The sequence below is a fragment of the Homalodisca vitripennis genome, chromosome 7 (genome assembly GCF_021130785.1).
Source record: "Homalodisca vitripennis isolate AUS2020 chromosome 7, UT_GWSS_2.1, whole genome shotgun sequence".
In the NCBI taxonomy this organism is placed as follows: domain Eukaryota; kingdom Metazoa; phylum Arthropoda; class Insecta; order Hemiptera; family Cicadellidae; genus Homalodisca; species Homalodisca vitripennis.
The window spans coordinates 25,073,885-25,089,590 of NC_060213.1; the positions used below are offsets into that span (position 1 = coordinate 25,073,885).

A 15,706-nucleotide genomic window follows, 5' to 3' on the forward strand; every position below is an offset into this window, starting at 1 on the left:
ATTTCTCATTTACGTTTGCAAAGATGGCGGCGCAACCGATGACGTCATCACGAGGTTCAATCATTGGCCACAAAAGGTCACGTGACGCTAGACGTGGATGTAGAACATGGAGATATTACTGGAAAGTTATTTAATTTTTTATTTTCTAGAACTTCGTTATTTCTCATTTCCACCCCATCAAACCTTATACTTTTTTTATATAGGACGATTCCAATAAGTTAAGAACGCAAAACTCGTATTTTTCCGCCCCGGCGGTTAATATGATAATTACCGTCATTTATTATACTGCAGCCTAGAATTGGTTGATCAATAGCAATAAACTTCTTCAAAACTTATTATACAGTACTCTACATCCTAATAGCCTGTAAGAAACAACTCAGCCACTTCTTAGTAAAGTTTCATTGGGGTAGGATATTATAGCCTACATAATTTTCATTTTGATATATTCAATAATGTATGACAAAAATTGCCAACTAATCGAATTGCCAATTACAAAATTATAAGCTGAGAATAACAAATTAGTCGGTTCAATAATTTTATTCAAATATTACAAAACAAAGACTTTATACACTTGTATACTCTATAATTTAGCATAAATTACTTACCTCATCATCAAATCCCACGTAACTCTTAAAACTATTAGTAAGTCTCTTATCTGTCATTTTATTAAATAGCATATCAGATACAATTGGTATAAACCTAAACAAATAACACACTAAATTATCGCAAATCTTAACCTATGACTCCGGAACAACATGCCTTGTCTGATTATAGAACAATAAAAGTAACACGATGAAACCAAACAAAAGATAAGTTAATCTAAAATACTCCACAGATTTACAACACAAAATACATTTTTAACAATTCAACCAATCTGAAAAAAAGCAAATTTCGCCAGGCAATCATATTGCCATTTTCGCTTATTGTGCTATTTTTTTAATGTTGTGCGTTGTGCCGTAGCTTTTTTCAGTTCTCCAATTGTAGCAGTGCTTTGAAGATAAGAAGATTTAATATGTACTTCTATATTATTATATATTCCTAGTTACTTTGAATAACTTATTTTAGTTTTGGAACGTGTTTAAACTATATTAGCTAGCTGTATTCGTCGCAATGTAGTGAAAACAGTTTATTGTTGAAATATACAAATACAAAATAATATAAAACAATAATTGTTGCTGCCACAACTTTGCTAGACGTTTATTTATTTATTTCAACGGTTCCACCATTTTTACAAAAGTAATTCAACAAATCAAGTACTTAGCAATCGAGATGACAAATCATAATCAATATAAACAGTCCTATGTAAGCTCTAACTTGAACAACATAGGCAATAACAGAGTGATATACTATAAATATAAATAACAAAAACAACAGTAAATAACAAGGAATAATAACAATACAGTAACAGCAACGATAAATAAATAGTTGACCAATTCTATAACATTAATAAAATTTAGAAACTCAACAATATACTATCAATAATTAATACAATCGTAGCCAGTGGCGCACCCAGGGGGGGCTTTGGGGGCTTAAGCCCCCCCCAAGGACCTGATATATCCGACTAATAAATACTGTATGTGACTAATTCATTCGTTATGTATCATCATATATGTTTTTATCGTACTTTTATAAACTATAATGAATGGTAACGTTAAACCTATTTATTAAAGTAACACAGATTAAATCATAGAAATCAAGAGTTGTGAAACAAATATTTAGACGTATGTATTCACAGTATAACTGCCTGCGCTGCTGTGTTAGCTCCCTCCATTCCATCCTGCTCTATGGCGATGACTACGTGCCGTTGCCATGGGCGACCAGCTCTAGTTTCCACAACTCTCACCAGACGCGCCCGTGCCCGCCCCGGCAGTGAATTTGTCTTTTGTCCAGTTGACAGTCGTAGTTTTATCGAATTGCAGTATAGTGTGTGTGTTATGGGTTGTCTGGCTGTCAAGTTCAAGCTGTGTTTGTGGTCTAGTGGTCTAGGTCTGACAAATTGGTTGGACATTAGTCTAGTAAGTTATGGGTGATAAAAGAAAAGCTAGTATACAAAACTATTTTAAACCGTTGAAATGCCACAAAAATATTTCGGCAAGTAAGGAGCTGCCTACATGTGCTGAACAGCCTGAGTTTGTGTTGGAGGATGTCTCGGGAGCTAACGTAAGAACTCTGCAGTCCGATGTAAGTCAAAATAACTTAGACATTGCTTTGTTTAAAACAAAAAAATTGACAGACAGTGAAAAGTTAAAAGTGTTGAATGACAGATGGGTCCCTCAAAGTAGTTTTAACTTTCCTTACAGAACGTACGGGACTCAACAACGAAAATTTTTGTTTTTCATGGCTAAATAAATATAACTTGGCTGTCTTATTCTGGAATTGAAGACTCTGCATACTGTGTTCATTGTATGCTTTTTTTCAAAAAGAAGTAGGCAAGAGTAACGCTCAACATACTGGCCAACTTGTTGAGGAAGGTTTTTTCTAACTGGAAAAAAGCATTAGAAAAATTTGAAAAGCATGCAGCCTCACAGTACCACAAGGACTCTTGTGTAAGCGCAGCTAACTTTAAAAGAGTAATGGATAGTGAAATCAAATCAATCGACAAATCCCTTGATAAAGGGAAAGACCTTCAAGCCCAAAACAACGTGAAAAGAATCCTTCCGATAATAGACACTATTATTTTTGTGTGGAAGGCAAAATATTGCTCTTAGGGGCCATAGAGATTATGGCGAGTTTGATATAAATCGTAGACCTGCCGAGAATGAGGGTAACTTTAGAGCACTGCTTAGAGCCAGAATTGAAGCGGGGGATCAAGATTTAAAAAAACACTTTGAATCATGTGGAAAAAATGCTACGTACATAAGTTGGAACTTCCAAAACCAAATAATTGATGCTTGTAACCAGATCATAACTGAAAAAATAGCAACTAAAGTTAAAGAGGCTAAGTTTTTTAGTATTCTCGCAGATGAAACGTCCGATGTTTCAACAATTGAACAGTTTTTTCGTTGTGTCTACGATACGTAATTCTGATGCATCAAATAATTACCAAATATGTGAGCAATTTCTCAAGTTCATATGCCACTAACCTCCACAACCGGTAGGGAGTTGGCAAAAACTGTAATAAAAGGACTTGAAGATAGTAACATGACGTCAATAACCTACGTGGCCAGGGGTACGATGGAGCGGCTGCCATGAGTGGAAGTTTAATGGGACCCAAGCCTGTATCCAAGAAGCTCACCCCACAGCAATATTTGTGCATTGCGCTTCTCATAGCCTTAATCTGGCATTATCAAACGCTTCTGAAGTTGCACCTATCAGAAACTGTTTCGGAATAGTAGAGAGGGTGTATAATTTTTTCAACACTCCTAAAAGACAAGCCGTTTTACAACAGTGTATTGCATCGGAGATAAATGTTGAAACCAACAGGAAAAAACTGCTACAACTTTGTCCAACAAGATGGGTGCAAAGGGCATGATGCCGTCTTTGTCATGAAGGAGCTTCTTCAACCAGTTGAAGTAGCGTTGGAGGAAATAAAAAACTGGAGTGATAGAGACTCTTCTTCTGGAACTCTTATTTTACTCAGCTCTTTACGTCAAGGCGAATTCATCATTTCTCTCTTGGCATCAGACAAGCTCCTTGGTTACACTGTAAACCTAAGCAAAAAGCTGCAAGGAAGTGATTTGGAACTATCTTCTGCAATCACACATGCTGAAACTGTACTTGAAAGCCTAAAATCCATAAGAACAAATGCGGATGAAGAGTTTCACTCCTTGTTTGAAGAGGCTACCCATATGGCCAAACAACTTTGGATGTAAAATCTCCATGCCCCGAACAGTTGGCAGACAACAAAATAGAAACAACACACCAGCAGATACGCCTGAAGTGTACTACCGGCGATCTATTTTCATCCCTTGGATTGAATCTTTGATAAGTTCTTTGGAATCCCGATTCATGAAACATAAAGACATATTGAAGGGGTTTGAGTGTCTGATGCCTACAGCCGATGGATCACGTGGAAAGGAAGAAAACCTCAAAACTTAATTATCTGCAGCTGTGTTGTTGTTTTATAAAAATGACATAATTGAAAGTGGTGGGAACAACGAAAGCCTGCTCAAAGCCGAGTTTGAGTTGTGGCACAACAGCTTTAAGACCCACACCAACACACCAAGAAATGTAATTGATTTGTTGAACTTGTGTGATAAGGACATGTTTCCTAACAATCCACATATTGTTGAAAATATTGTGCACTATCCCTGTAAACTACGAGTACAGCAGAAAGGTCGTTCTCAACATTACGTAGACTCAAGACCTATCTAAGGAATACCATGGGTGCTAACAGACTGAGTGGACTGGCGGCTTTGAATATTCACCGTGAAATAGAAGTGACCAATACAGAGGTAGTTTCTGTTCTCAAAAAATCGACCAGACGTCTAGATTTTGTCTTGTAAATATTTTAACTTTAACTTACATCTCATTTTGTAATCATTAAATTTACATTTGTAATTTAAATGTATTATTTCTTTCCTTGAAAACTTAAAACTAATTAATGACAGTCCAACTTATTCCAGGATGACATTTCATAATAAAAATCAATATAAAGCTTTAACTTGTAATTTTAATAAGGTTTTTAATTGAGCTAAAAGCTGTTTAATGTAATAGTAGCCTATTAACTTAAATTTTTCTCTAATAAGATTAACTTGTAGTTGATTATGAAACAGGCCACAGACAGTTGGTTTTAGCTTACTCAATTATCTAATGATCATGTAATACAGTGATGTACCAAATGTTACATTATTGTAGTTTCGATATGTTATAGGCCAACTAATTATATATTACTGGTCATTGAAGGTCATGTAATGGAAAACTATAGGCGTTACATTTTATACTTGGGAAGCCGAAGCCCCCCCCCAAACCAAAATTCTGGGTGCGCCCCTGATCGTAGCTGTTAGTTACTGTAAGTGGATCTGTTTAAGCATGTGTTAGGTGTTTACATTTAATAATTTGTTTTTCAGGGTGTATTTTGAATCGTGAAAAAAGTCGATGTGCGCTGCCTCGCTACCCAGTTTTAGAAGTCTGCATATTCCATGGTTTGATGCATAATATGTGGGCCTAAATCTTCTGCAGAAAAGTGTCTTAGAGCGGGTACCTCTTGGTATAGAGAAGTCTATATCCGACACTAGATGAGGGCAGTCGAGGAAGCCGTTCACCAGCCTGTACAGGAATAAAATATCAATATATTTTCTTCTTTCCTGGAGAGGTTGCAGTCCATATAGCATCTCAATCTCAGCGACGGGGGTTGCAAGATAATTATATCCCAGTTTGACTCCAAGAAGTCTTAAGCAACGCACCTGTACTCTGTTCAGCAGCACAATGTGGCCTGCTTGATATGGAGACCAAACAACGGAACAGTACTCCAACAAAGGACGCACAAGAGTCTTATAGAGGATAGCCAATGTAGAGGGGGATCTGAAGTCTTTGCAAGTTCGGGCAATAAACCCAAGCATAGAAGAGGCCTTATTTGTAACATGCATTATGTGTTCGTGAGGGCTTAGGGAGGGTGTCATAATAACTCCGAGGTCCCTGACTCTGTCTACTATCTTAAGAGGGGATCCATTTAGAGAATAGTCAAAGGGCCTGGCTGTGTTGCTTCGAGTGTAGCTGATGACAAGACACTTGGCTATATTAAGCTCCATAGCATTTACTCTGCACCAGTTACTTATCCTGTCAAGGGAATGTTGGAGTTCCTCTTGGTCATGAGGAGATGTAACCCTGCTGAAAACCTTAATATCGTCAGCAAACAGAAGAAACTTCGATGATATTGCACTAGAAATATCATTGATAAACAGGTTAAAAAGCAGTGGGCCCAGATGAGATCCCTGTGGTACACCTGAGGGGACAGAGAATGGCAAGGACGTACCTCCATCGTACTTGACTATAAGAGTACGTTCCCGCAAATAGCTACTCATCCAACGAAGCAGAGGTCCCCAAATGCCATAGCCTTCAAGCTTTGATATAAGTAGACTGTGATTAATCTTATCGAATGCTTTGCTAAAATCTAGATATATGCAATCTACCTGTGAGGAATTTGCAAAAGCTGACATTATATATTCCTGAAACATCAGTAGATTGGTTGTGGTAGAGCGGCCCTTCAAGAAACCATGTTGCTCCAAACAGATGCGACTCTTGAGTTGAGAATATATATTGTTCAAGATGATACTTTCAAACACCTTAGCGAGAGCAGACTGTATCACAATGGGTCTATAGTCTCTTATGTTCCCTCTATCTCCAGACTTAAATATTGGGATTACATAGCTCTGCTTCAAGTTTGATGGAAAGACTCCAGAAGCAAGTAGAGGCCTGAAGAGAATTGTTAAATGAACTGCAAGTATTGGAGCACACTGTTTTAGAACTCGTGGTGGTATATCATCCGGCCCAGCACTCTTCCTGGCATCCAGTGATTCGAGGGTCTGTTGGACATCCAAGGTTGTTATTGAACAGCTGGATAATGTTTGGTTCCAACCATAATCAAATCTAGGAATAGGAACTGTAGTATCACTAAATACTGAAGAAAAATACCGAGCAAACAAATCACACTTGCTAGTAGGATCAGTAGCTTCCTTTTTGTCTAAAGTCATGTGTGTCGGAACGTTAGGAGAACTTTTAAGGCTACCAACATGAGACCAAAAGGACTTAATATCTCTAGGAATACCATTTTCAACCTTACCGATGTATTCTGAATAGCACGCGTGGGTGAGGTCTCTGCACTCCCTTCTAGTTCTCCGAAAATTATCATAATCAATGTGCGCCCTAGTATGCTTGTAGACTTTATGTAACTGTTTCTTCCTGATAACCAGAAGTTTCAATTTTTTAGAGAACCAGGAGGGGAATCTAGCTCCACCAACTCTTTTGAGTGGAGTATTGACCCTAACTAAAGAGGCCAGGTAGTCGCTGAAGTTTGTGAAAGCCCGCTCAGGATCCGCCAACTCACTTGATGCAGGGTAGCTTAGAACCTGCAGCCCATTGAAAACAGCATCGACATCACACCTTCGAAAGTTAAGCACCCGTTTCTGGCTTTCAGTCGTGGAAGGCTGCAACACTTCAAATTCAAAAGACAAAGCAGGATGGTGTCTATCTTCCTCCAACAGTACATCAGGCGCATGCACAACTTCAGATGTCTCAATTGAAGAGAGTATCAGATCAAGACATACATCTCGGTAGTTGGTTATATAATTTAACTGTCTCAGGCTATATGCACCAATAAGTTCAAGCAGACAACGGGAAGAGTTTGACACAGAAGTAATGTCAGGCCGCGTCCATTTTGTGTCAGGCTGATTAAAGTCTCCCATTATTATGACATCTGCAGGTTCACCCAGGGAATTATAGACCTCATCCATAGCATCTCTAAAATCCGAATACTTAATGGTTGGCTGATTAGGAGGTATATAGACATTTCCCAGAAGTACTGAGGAGGTGGGAAACTTACACAAGATAAATATACATTCAATGTCATTGACATTGGTGGGAATCCTGGTGCAAGAAATACAATTTCGTACGGCTATGAGAACTCCACCACCACCCGACTTGTCACTAGTAAGTGATGACCTATCACACCTGAAGATATGGAACCCCGTAAGATTAAGCTCAGCATCGTGTATATCAGGTGATAGATTGGTTTCGACCAGCGATATAATATCATAGGGTGAAGTATTTATTCCTTGCGTTAATGAGTTCATTTTACTCCTCAGACCGTTGACATTTTGAAAATAACAGGAAATAAACAATGGGGAACCGTTGTGCCTTACTAGTTTTTTGAATTCTTAACAATTTGTGGGACATTATTTATGTACTTTATAGTCAGGTTTTGTTCGCCGCGGGATTTCCTCTCCTCAAGCTCAGCTATCACAGATTTCAGATACTTTTGTTCCTGTGGAGTGCGATCCCTAGCAATTTTAACAGCTGAGAAAATCTGGTCAACCTTTGCCGCAGCTTCAGATGAGAAGTTAGTCAACACAAGGCGAACATCATGCTCACTCTTCAAGATTACTTTGAGGGGTCTATGTTTATCATTTGTCTTTTTGCCAATGCGGTAAGTTTTAACCCCCTCGCTGCTGAAAGTAGAGTGTGAAGACTTGAGTAGCTCAGTGACGATCTCAAGGTCATGGGTAATTCTAAACTTGACATCAGGGCTATTAGATTCAGGAAGACCATATATCATCACATTTGATGCACGGCGGGCGCGCTCATTGACCTCAGCAACGACACCTTCAATATCGTTAGTGTTAGTCCTAGGAATATCTTTGATTGATTTCTCAAGAATAACAATTTTTTCCTCATTATCCGAGACACGTTTATCAAGTGAGGCAAGATTTTTATTTAGACTATCAACTTGCTCAATTATTTGATCGATCTTAGCTGGCAAAGGTGTAAGTGTATCAATTTTGCCTGCCAAGCTCGTGATCTTTTCATTCAACAGCGATAGTTGGCGTAGTAGAATGTTTAGAGGCTGTTTAGAACCATTGATGCAATCATCACGCCCACAGGACCACTTCTGATTATCATTTTTAACTAATTTATTGTACTCAGTTTGAGATATACCTGCGCAAGACGCATGAAACCATCTATTGCAAGGTCCATTACATTGTATACCTTTGTCAGCATCAGTCACAAGGATAACGCAAACTGGGCATACCTCTGGGCAAGACATGTTGTTGTGATGGAGTGTATGGTAAAGTGTAATGTACAGATCAAATGCTGTATGTAATACAACAATAAACAAGTAAGATAAAGACAACAGGATAATACTTAAAAATTTAACTAGGATATTTAAGCCATTATAATTGCCTGATAATAATGTCATGTTGATGAACTACATTTAAATATTGGATACTTTTTGTTATTGTGATAGTTCAATCAATATAAAACTTCTCTTGAAATTTCTGTTATATATTTATCATTTCCGTTTCTTTTGTTTGCCTCTAAATAACGCGCAGTCTGAACGACTTACATGGCAACAGATTTGTTCTTTCATGACATGTTGTCATGTTGTCTCATAGTTTATTATTAGTGGTGTGTCGTTAATCGCGTACATGCTACTTTTCGCGCGATTGTCAAATCGCATTTATCGCTAACATATTGAACAGAGCAGGAAGAAATATGCTGTAGCCTGTAGTTGATGTTACTTTATCCGTTATCTCAGAATCGATAAGACTGTTTAATAAATGAAATTGTATTCTTTTTTAAATAGTAGTTATATAACATTTACAATTGATCCTGATTGTAAAATTAATGTCTGCAAATAAAATGAGCTTGTAAGTTTTTCGAAATCTTACGAGCTTGCACATAAAAACTTGTTTATAGGGCTTTTAAGAATAAACTATGTCGGTAATATATACTTTAGAACAAGTATTTGAACTATGAATCATATTGCTCAATATAATTAAAAAAGGTATATTTTATTAAAGTACGATTGAATTTTATTACTTAAAATAATTTAGTTCGTATTAGTATTCTCTGTCCAAAATTAATAAACTGGGTTGAGTTGCACTCTGTAGCTGGACGTTAAATCAGGTGATTGCTCCCCGTTAGCTGATGAACATCGCGTGATGATCTGATCGGTTGGCATAGTGTCTCTCCTCAAGCAGTGTGTAGCTGGAGTTGTCTATGATATGACCTAGGGCATGGGCACTGTTTATATCGTAGTTAGTAACAGTTGGTCGGAGTCGTTAAGATTGTAAGCCCAGAAGCGGTCGCAGTTTCTCTCGCATCAAGGTGCAGGGTATTTTGTAGCCCCCCATGTCCCCGTGTTAGATTTTGTAATATCGTTAGATTTGTGGTGGAATTTTTTCTGGTCCGAGACAAGTGACTTCTGTACAGTAATAGCGGCTGCGCCAATTGCCCATCTACTAATGGACACCGAGTCGGCTCAATAGGAGTCAAAGAATGTGGTGCTTCCCGAGTGTGTTAGAAGATAAAAACCATGTCGGCAAGTTGGCATCAATTTTAATCTCTTTTTGTATTAATATCCTCCATTATTTGCCTCTTTTTAAATGCATGTTTATTGTTTTTATCAGATTCAATATCTGTACCTTTAATTTAAATTCTCGAGTGTCAAATGAATCGCTTGATATTCAAGCTGTGAATGTCATATTTTATTGCTTGTCACTCTATCACTCTAAAACTAAAAATAAACCCAGAGTTTACTATTCAATTGCTATTTAAGTGAGCCTTTTTAAATATCAGTAAATGCTTATTAGAACAATTTGTGAGAAATACACTCGGCACATTAAAATTCAATTGGCAAAGGTATTTTTAGGAATAAAAAATTGATTTAACAATCACACATTCTAACACAACAAAGGAGTCTTTATTATAGCTAAAAATAATTTTGAATGAACTATAGAAACTAGGTCTTATATGAACTTAACACGGCATTACTACATGAATACGGTGATTATTTTGAAGGTAAAGATCTCATTATTATATTGTCTGAGAGTGTGCGAAAGACTTGGTCTCAAGAGCTGATTGATGTAACTTCATCGTTATAAGATAAAAATAAACGCCCAGTTTTAATGAGGTAGCCTTGTAGCCCTCATAACCTGAATTCGAATATCCAAATATGAATGTCTTTTCTTATAAAAAAAACTCACAATTCAGTCAACATTTTTAAGTAGAAGAAGTAGAATATATGCATTTCCTCGAAATATAATAAATATTTACAAGTGATTCATTTTTACACAGAAGAAAATTAAAACTAAAACGTCTTGTTGCCAGGTTTGTTTTAAGCTACATATAATAATCCCTACTTAAAAATAAACTTAAATGCCAGTTTAATTTAATAGTTTTAAAACAAACCAAATTATGGTATTAATGTGTTTGAGGAAATAATGGGGCCTCCAAGGCTAAGCCTGTTTGGAGGTTCCATCAATGTATTTTGACAAGAATCCAGCTTCAGAATAACAAAAACATAAAATTCAACTTCTCGCTCAAAAACAATCAATACAAAACATGCGTCTATTTAATATGCTTAAATTGTGCCATATAATGTAAAATTAAATAACTCCTTGTAAAATATACATTCACACACATCTATATACATACATACACACATACATACATATAATAATAAAATAATATTAATACAGTTATTACTAATATGAAAATATAAGAAATAAAACAATTAATTAACAATAACTTGCTGCAATGTACGCTACCACAACTTTAAATTACTTCAACCAGGAATCTCTAGCAGTGTTTCAATCTCTTTCATACTAAATAACCAATGTTTAAGTCTTTTTAAGAATATATTAACATTTTTATAAGTTTTAATACGGTCTGGTAATTTATTATAAATCCTAGGTGCAACAAAAATATAGGATTTTATAAAAAGGGTTGTACAATGTTTTGGGACAAAAAATGCACTTCTATTCCTAAGTATATGCTTGTATGCATTATTATCACGAGGTATGTTACCATTTTTATTATAGAATAGTCTCATTACACTGCAGACACACATATACTGTAATGGAAGTATTTTTAAATGTTCAAAAAGGGGACGTGTTGTCATTAACAATTGTTGTTGTTTGTTAAGTCATGCAAAAGAACTTGAAGAAAAGTGTAGATGTTGTCTGGACAACATTGAATAATTAAAAACGTCACCAAAGAGCATTTGCAGAATTTATTTGACAACATTTTAAATATGTTTCTTCTTACGCGCGCGCGCGTGCACACACACACACACACACACACACACACACACACACACACACACACACACACACACACACACACACACACACGTGTATCATTTTAAACTCTACAGGCATTGAAGTGTAATGAATTCATATTAATAATGTTGATACGCTTTGCTAACGTTCATCCATATGCCAAGAACGGACACAGATTATAATCAAACTCGGTCTTTCCTTTGTCATAAAAAACTAATGAAAATTTTAAAGACCTTAAGTCGTTTTGTTATTGAGATATCATGCGAAAAACAGAAAGATCGACAGAATAAAATTTCTATCGCTTTGAGTTTTGGCAAAATTCCAAGTTTAGAACTGGTTCTGTTCTCGAGATATTCTGTGGAAAGTTTGGTTTTGCTGATGCTCAACCAACTTCCTAGAATGCACCATTATCGAATATCTTGTTATAAATATAAAAATAAAGCTCTGTACAAAATTTAGTTATATTCGTGTTTGTTTAAAGTCATAAGGTTTATATATACCGTGTAGACAGACAAACAAACTGAAGCTAAAATTTTCTTTTCACCAGAGTAACAAGCTTCGCTAACGCACAGCCGATTAAAATAGTCCATAATACAAGCAAATAGGACGTTCTTTCTCTTAATTTAGTTCTCTCATTATATTGAATGCATTACTAATTCTTAATGGACAATTTTTAATACATAGGTCTAAAATGTATAATATATATATATATACAAAAATCTGCATAATAATAATAATAATATAAAAGATTCAAAAAGTCCGATTATCTCAAAATTTGTTCTTTGCATCAATCAGGTATTAATTTAGTTCGATTAAACGACACAAATAATATTAGAATAGATGTGATATTTGACTGGTCTGCTTCACAAACAGGTTTTCTCACAAAACAAGGACTTTTGAAAAAGTGGACTGGTCTTGGCTCTGACTGTAGTTCTAACCTCTCTATGTATTCAAGGAGTTTTTAGAGGACCAAAATATTTACGTTGGTGCTGGCTGCCAATCACATCCCGAATGTAACATCATAATTGTAGTTCGTAATCATATTGACGCTGTAGTGCCCGCCACTGTCAAAAGTGTTATGAATGGAATACTCTTTCTTCTGATAAAGTTATAATTGGTAAATGCATTGTGATTGTTGTTTGATATTTTGATTTAACAGTTCACCTGAATTGTTATCCCTTGGACTTACATAATAATGGATTGTGATGATTCTTCACAAACTTAACTCACTAACAGGTTATTTGTTGTTTAACAAATTTGTATATTAACTAATTTTAAACAAATGTGTATATTAATACTATATTTTATTATTAATTAAACAAGTAGTATTTTACTAATAGACTAAAACATAATTTCATGAAAATTTAATTATTTGCCTTCGAAACTAATGAATTTCTGACAATTTTAATGGTACGTTATGGCATATATACTTGTTTTTTTGTTAGTTTTTGACAGAAACATAATTTTTACTGCTTTTCTGGGAAGAATTAACATTGACATGCATAAATGGAATTATTTGGATTCTACACGTCATAAAATAATTTGTTTACAAAAATCTTTTTCCTTGAAAATATCAGCAAGACTTTAAGGTTAAAAAAATTTTGCAATTAAAATTTTTGGTATTATTCCATTTTATACTTTTCTATTATACATTTGTGTCTAGCTCTAAAATTTGAGCTTTTATGTAAAGCAATATTTTACTATGACCTATCAAAAAGCTATTCAACCGATTGCACTGAAATTTGACATGGACATTCTTAAGGTCCCTGGGATGAATAAAGGCCTATTCTTATTTCGAAAACCCTCCGGGCTATGTTCCACTAGTCTTTAAAGTAGTGACAAAATCCCACCTTGGTCTCTAAAGTTGTGAAATATTAATTAAAAAAGCATTTCTAAAGTAATCAACTGTTGTGTTTAACATTGTTTATTATTTTCAATTTGTGTACATTTATAGTGAGTAAAAATATTTTAACGCTGTTTTAGATTTCAGCAATTAGGAAACTACTCAGCCCCAAAACACGATAGTCAGAATTTGACATCAAAGACTCCCTTTGAAGCAGTCGGCAAAAACTATGCTAGATGAAAGTACGCTGGACTGTGCATTTGAACTAATGTACCTATTCCAGCTCTAAATGTTCTAAAATATTAACAATATGTTTCAGTTTATAAAGAAACAAATGCGTAGTGTCATTGTTAATGTAACATTGTTTTTGGAGGCAGTATAATTTTGGAATAGTAGAATTAGGAACTGTAAGTTATTTTATATTGGCTTCAATTAAATTTTTACAGTTTATTTGTTTTTTACACTGATTTAGTATATTTTTGGATTGGTGTTTTTAGGAAGGATATTGTATTGTATTGAAAAATGGTCTGTATGATAAAATATGCTGTTTTTTCTATTCAAGCTTAGCAGACTGCTTAAGTCAAAGATTTGATTGTCAGAATGCTGAAATTTATAATTCTTGATGAAAATGGTGTAGTAGTATTGTCAATACTTAAAATGTTGTAGATATCTAGTTGTTCAGAATATGATGTCAAAACAGGTTAACAGTGCTGATATATGGCGATGCAGTGACTAGCTGCGGTGTCAGCAACTGCGGATCAACACTCCCAGTCTGTGTGTCATACTTGCAGTGAGCCTTGTGAGAGCTGATGTTGAGTTGTTGAGCACTGCTACGTCTTAAATCTTACTTCCCTACTAGCTATGAGTTGGAAGTTGCAGAGTGGCGTCACAAAAGTGATTAACTATCCTTTCAGTGTGTTGTATTGGTTACTGGAAACATTATTTCCTGATCCCTTTATTTTTTATTTACTAATACAAAATATGTACTGTATATTATAGTATCTTATTCTTGAAATAACATGAGAAATTAGGTATATATGAAGAGGTAGTTACTGTCCGTCAAAGTAGGTGAGCACTGTAGTGTCATAATTAGCTGAGTGAATTCTTGATTTGGCACTTAAGTCTTGCTTATTTTTATAATTAAATTACACTTGGAGTTGTTTGGTGTAATAATGGTGAATATTTAGTGAGTATTCTGTTGGTTTACACATTAAAAACTTCACAAAATGTAGGAGCACTTTCACTGTTGGTATTTAGTGTCCACCATCTTACTTGTCAATATACCATTGCTACTTTATGTGTAGAAAACTCAGTTGTTCCACCATGTTTTAGAGATCGTGCCAGAAACATCGAATTGCACTCAATTGTGCACCTGATGGAACAATGAGAAATCATCTCACCTATTGCACTATATTTTATTTTTTTAATATTTTGTATGTAGTTCATTTTTGAGCTACTTCTTACCGATTATTTTTTGGAGTCTCATCAGCACGACTCGTGGAGTCAAGTCTGTGACAACAAGTATTCCCGGCACTAACACTAACTGAATCAACTCAACTATATTGAACTCCCAACCCTTCCCACCAAAGCCACATGTGTTGAAAACATGGTTGCTCCACCGTGCTTTGAGATCGTGTCAGAAACATTGTAATGCACTCAATCGTGCACTAGATTACACTATATTTTTATATTTTGTAATCTAAGTGTCTCTGATGACGAAATGATGTAGTTCGTTTTGAGCTTCTTCGTAGACGACTTTTTTTTGGATCTCTTCAGACGAACATGACTAGAATTTCCATTAGTCAAGTCTGTGACTGCTTCAGAGTCCAGAAGCTGCACAAGAGGAATGTGATCTGGAATAGCATAGCTATTTATCTGTAAATATGATTTTAAAGTGCCATAGTTACATAGAGGTGCATTTTTAGAAAATCTTGTCTTAGAGAAAGATGTAGTTTTTCATCTTAAGAATGAAAACTTGTCAAATAAGGTAGAATATAGCCTGTACATATGGAGAGTCTGAGTTTGCACAGACTCCAGAATAAGACTATAATACAATATTGTGTAGGTTACAATCCTGCCCTCACAATGAGCTGTGTTGTCAGTAATGTCCATCTTGAATTTAATTGATTCTCACCTTTGTTTT

The 15,706-nt window shown here is 35.4% G+C and overlaps 2 protein-coding genes across 3 annotated transcripts in view; one reads left to right on the forward strand and one right to left on the reverse strand.

Moving 5' to 3' along the window:
• Nucleotides 1-917, reverse strand: part of LOC124365701 (myotubularin-related protein 10-A) — a 43,509-nt gene extending 42,592 nt beyond the window's left edge. Inside the window, exon 1 of one of the 2 annotated variants that reach the window (XM_046821639.1) lies at nt 606-917. In XM_046821639.1, the coding sequence (XP_046677595.1) occupies nt 606-677 (72 nt within the window). In that variant the 5' untranslated portion in view covers nt 678-917. The remainder of the gene's footprint in view (nt 1-605) is intronic. The other variant, XM_046821638.1, reaches the window with a different exon arrangement.
• An 11,714-nt stretch (nt 918-12,631) lies between these two features.
• The window catches only part of LOC124365703 (high affinity cationic amino acid transporter 1-like), a 38,480-nt gene continuing 35,405 nt past the window's right edge, over nt 12,632-15,706 (forward strand). Inside the window, exon 1 of the mRNA XM_046821640.1 lies at nt 12,632-12,956. The gene's annotated coding sequence lies outside the window, so the exon portion shown is untranslated. The remainder of the gene's footprint in view (nt 12,957-15,706) is intronic.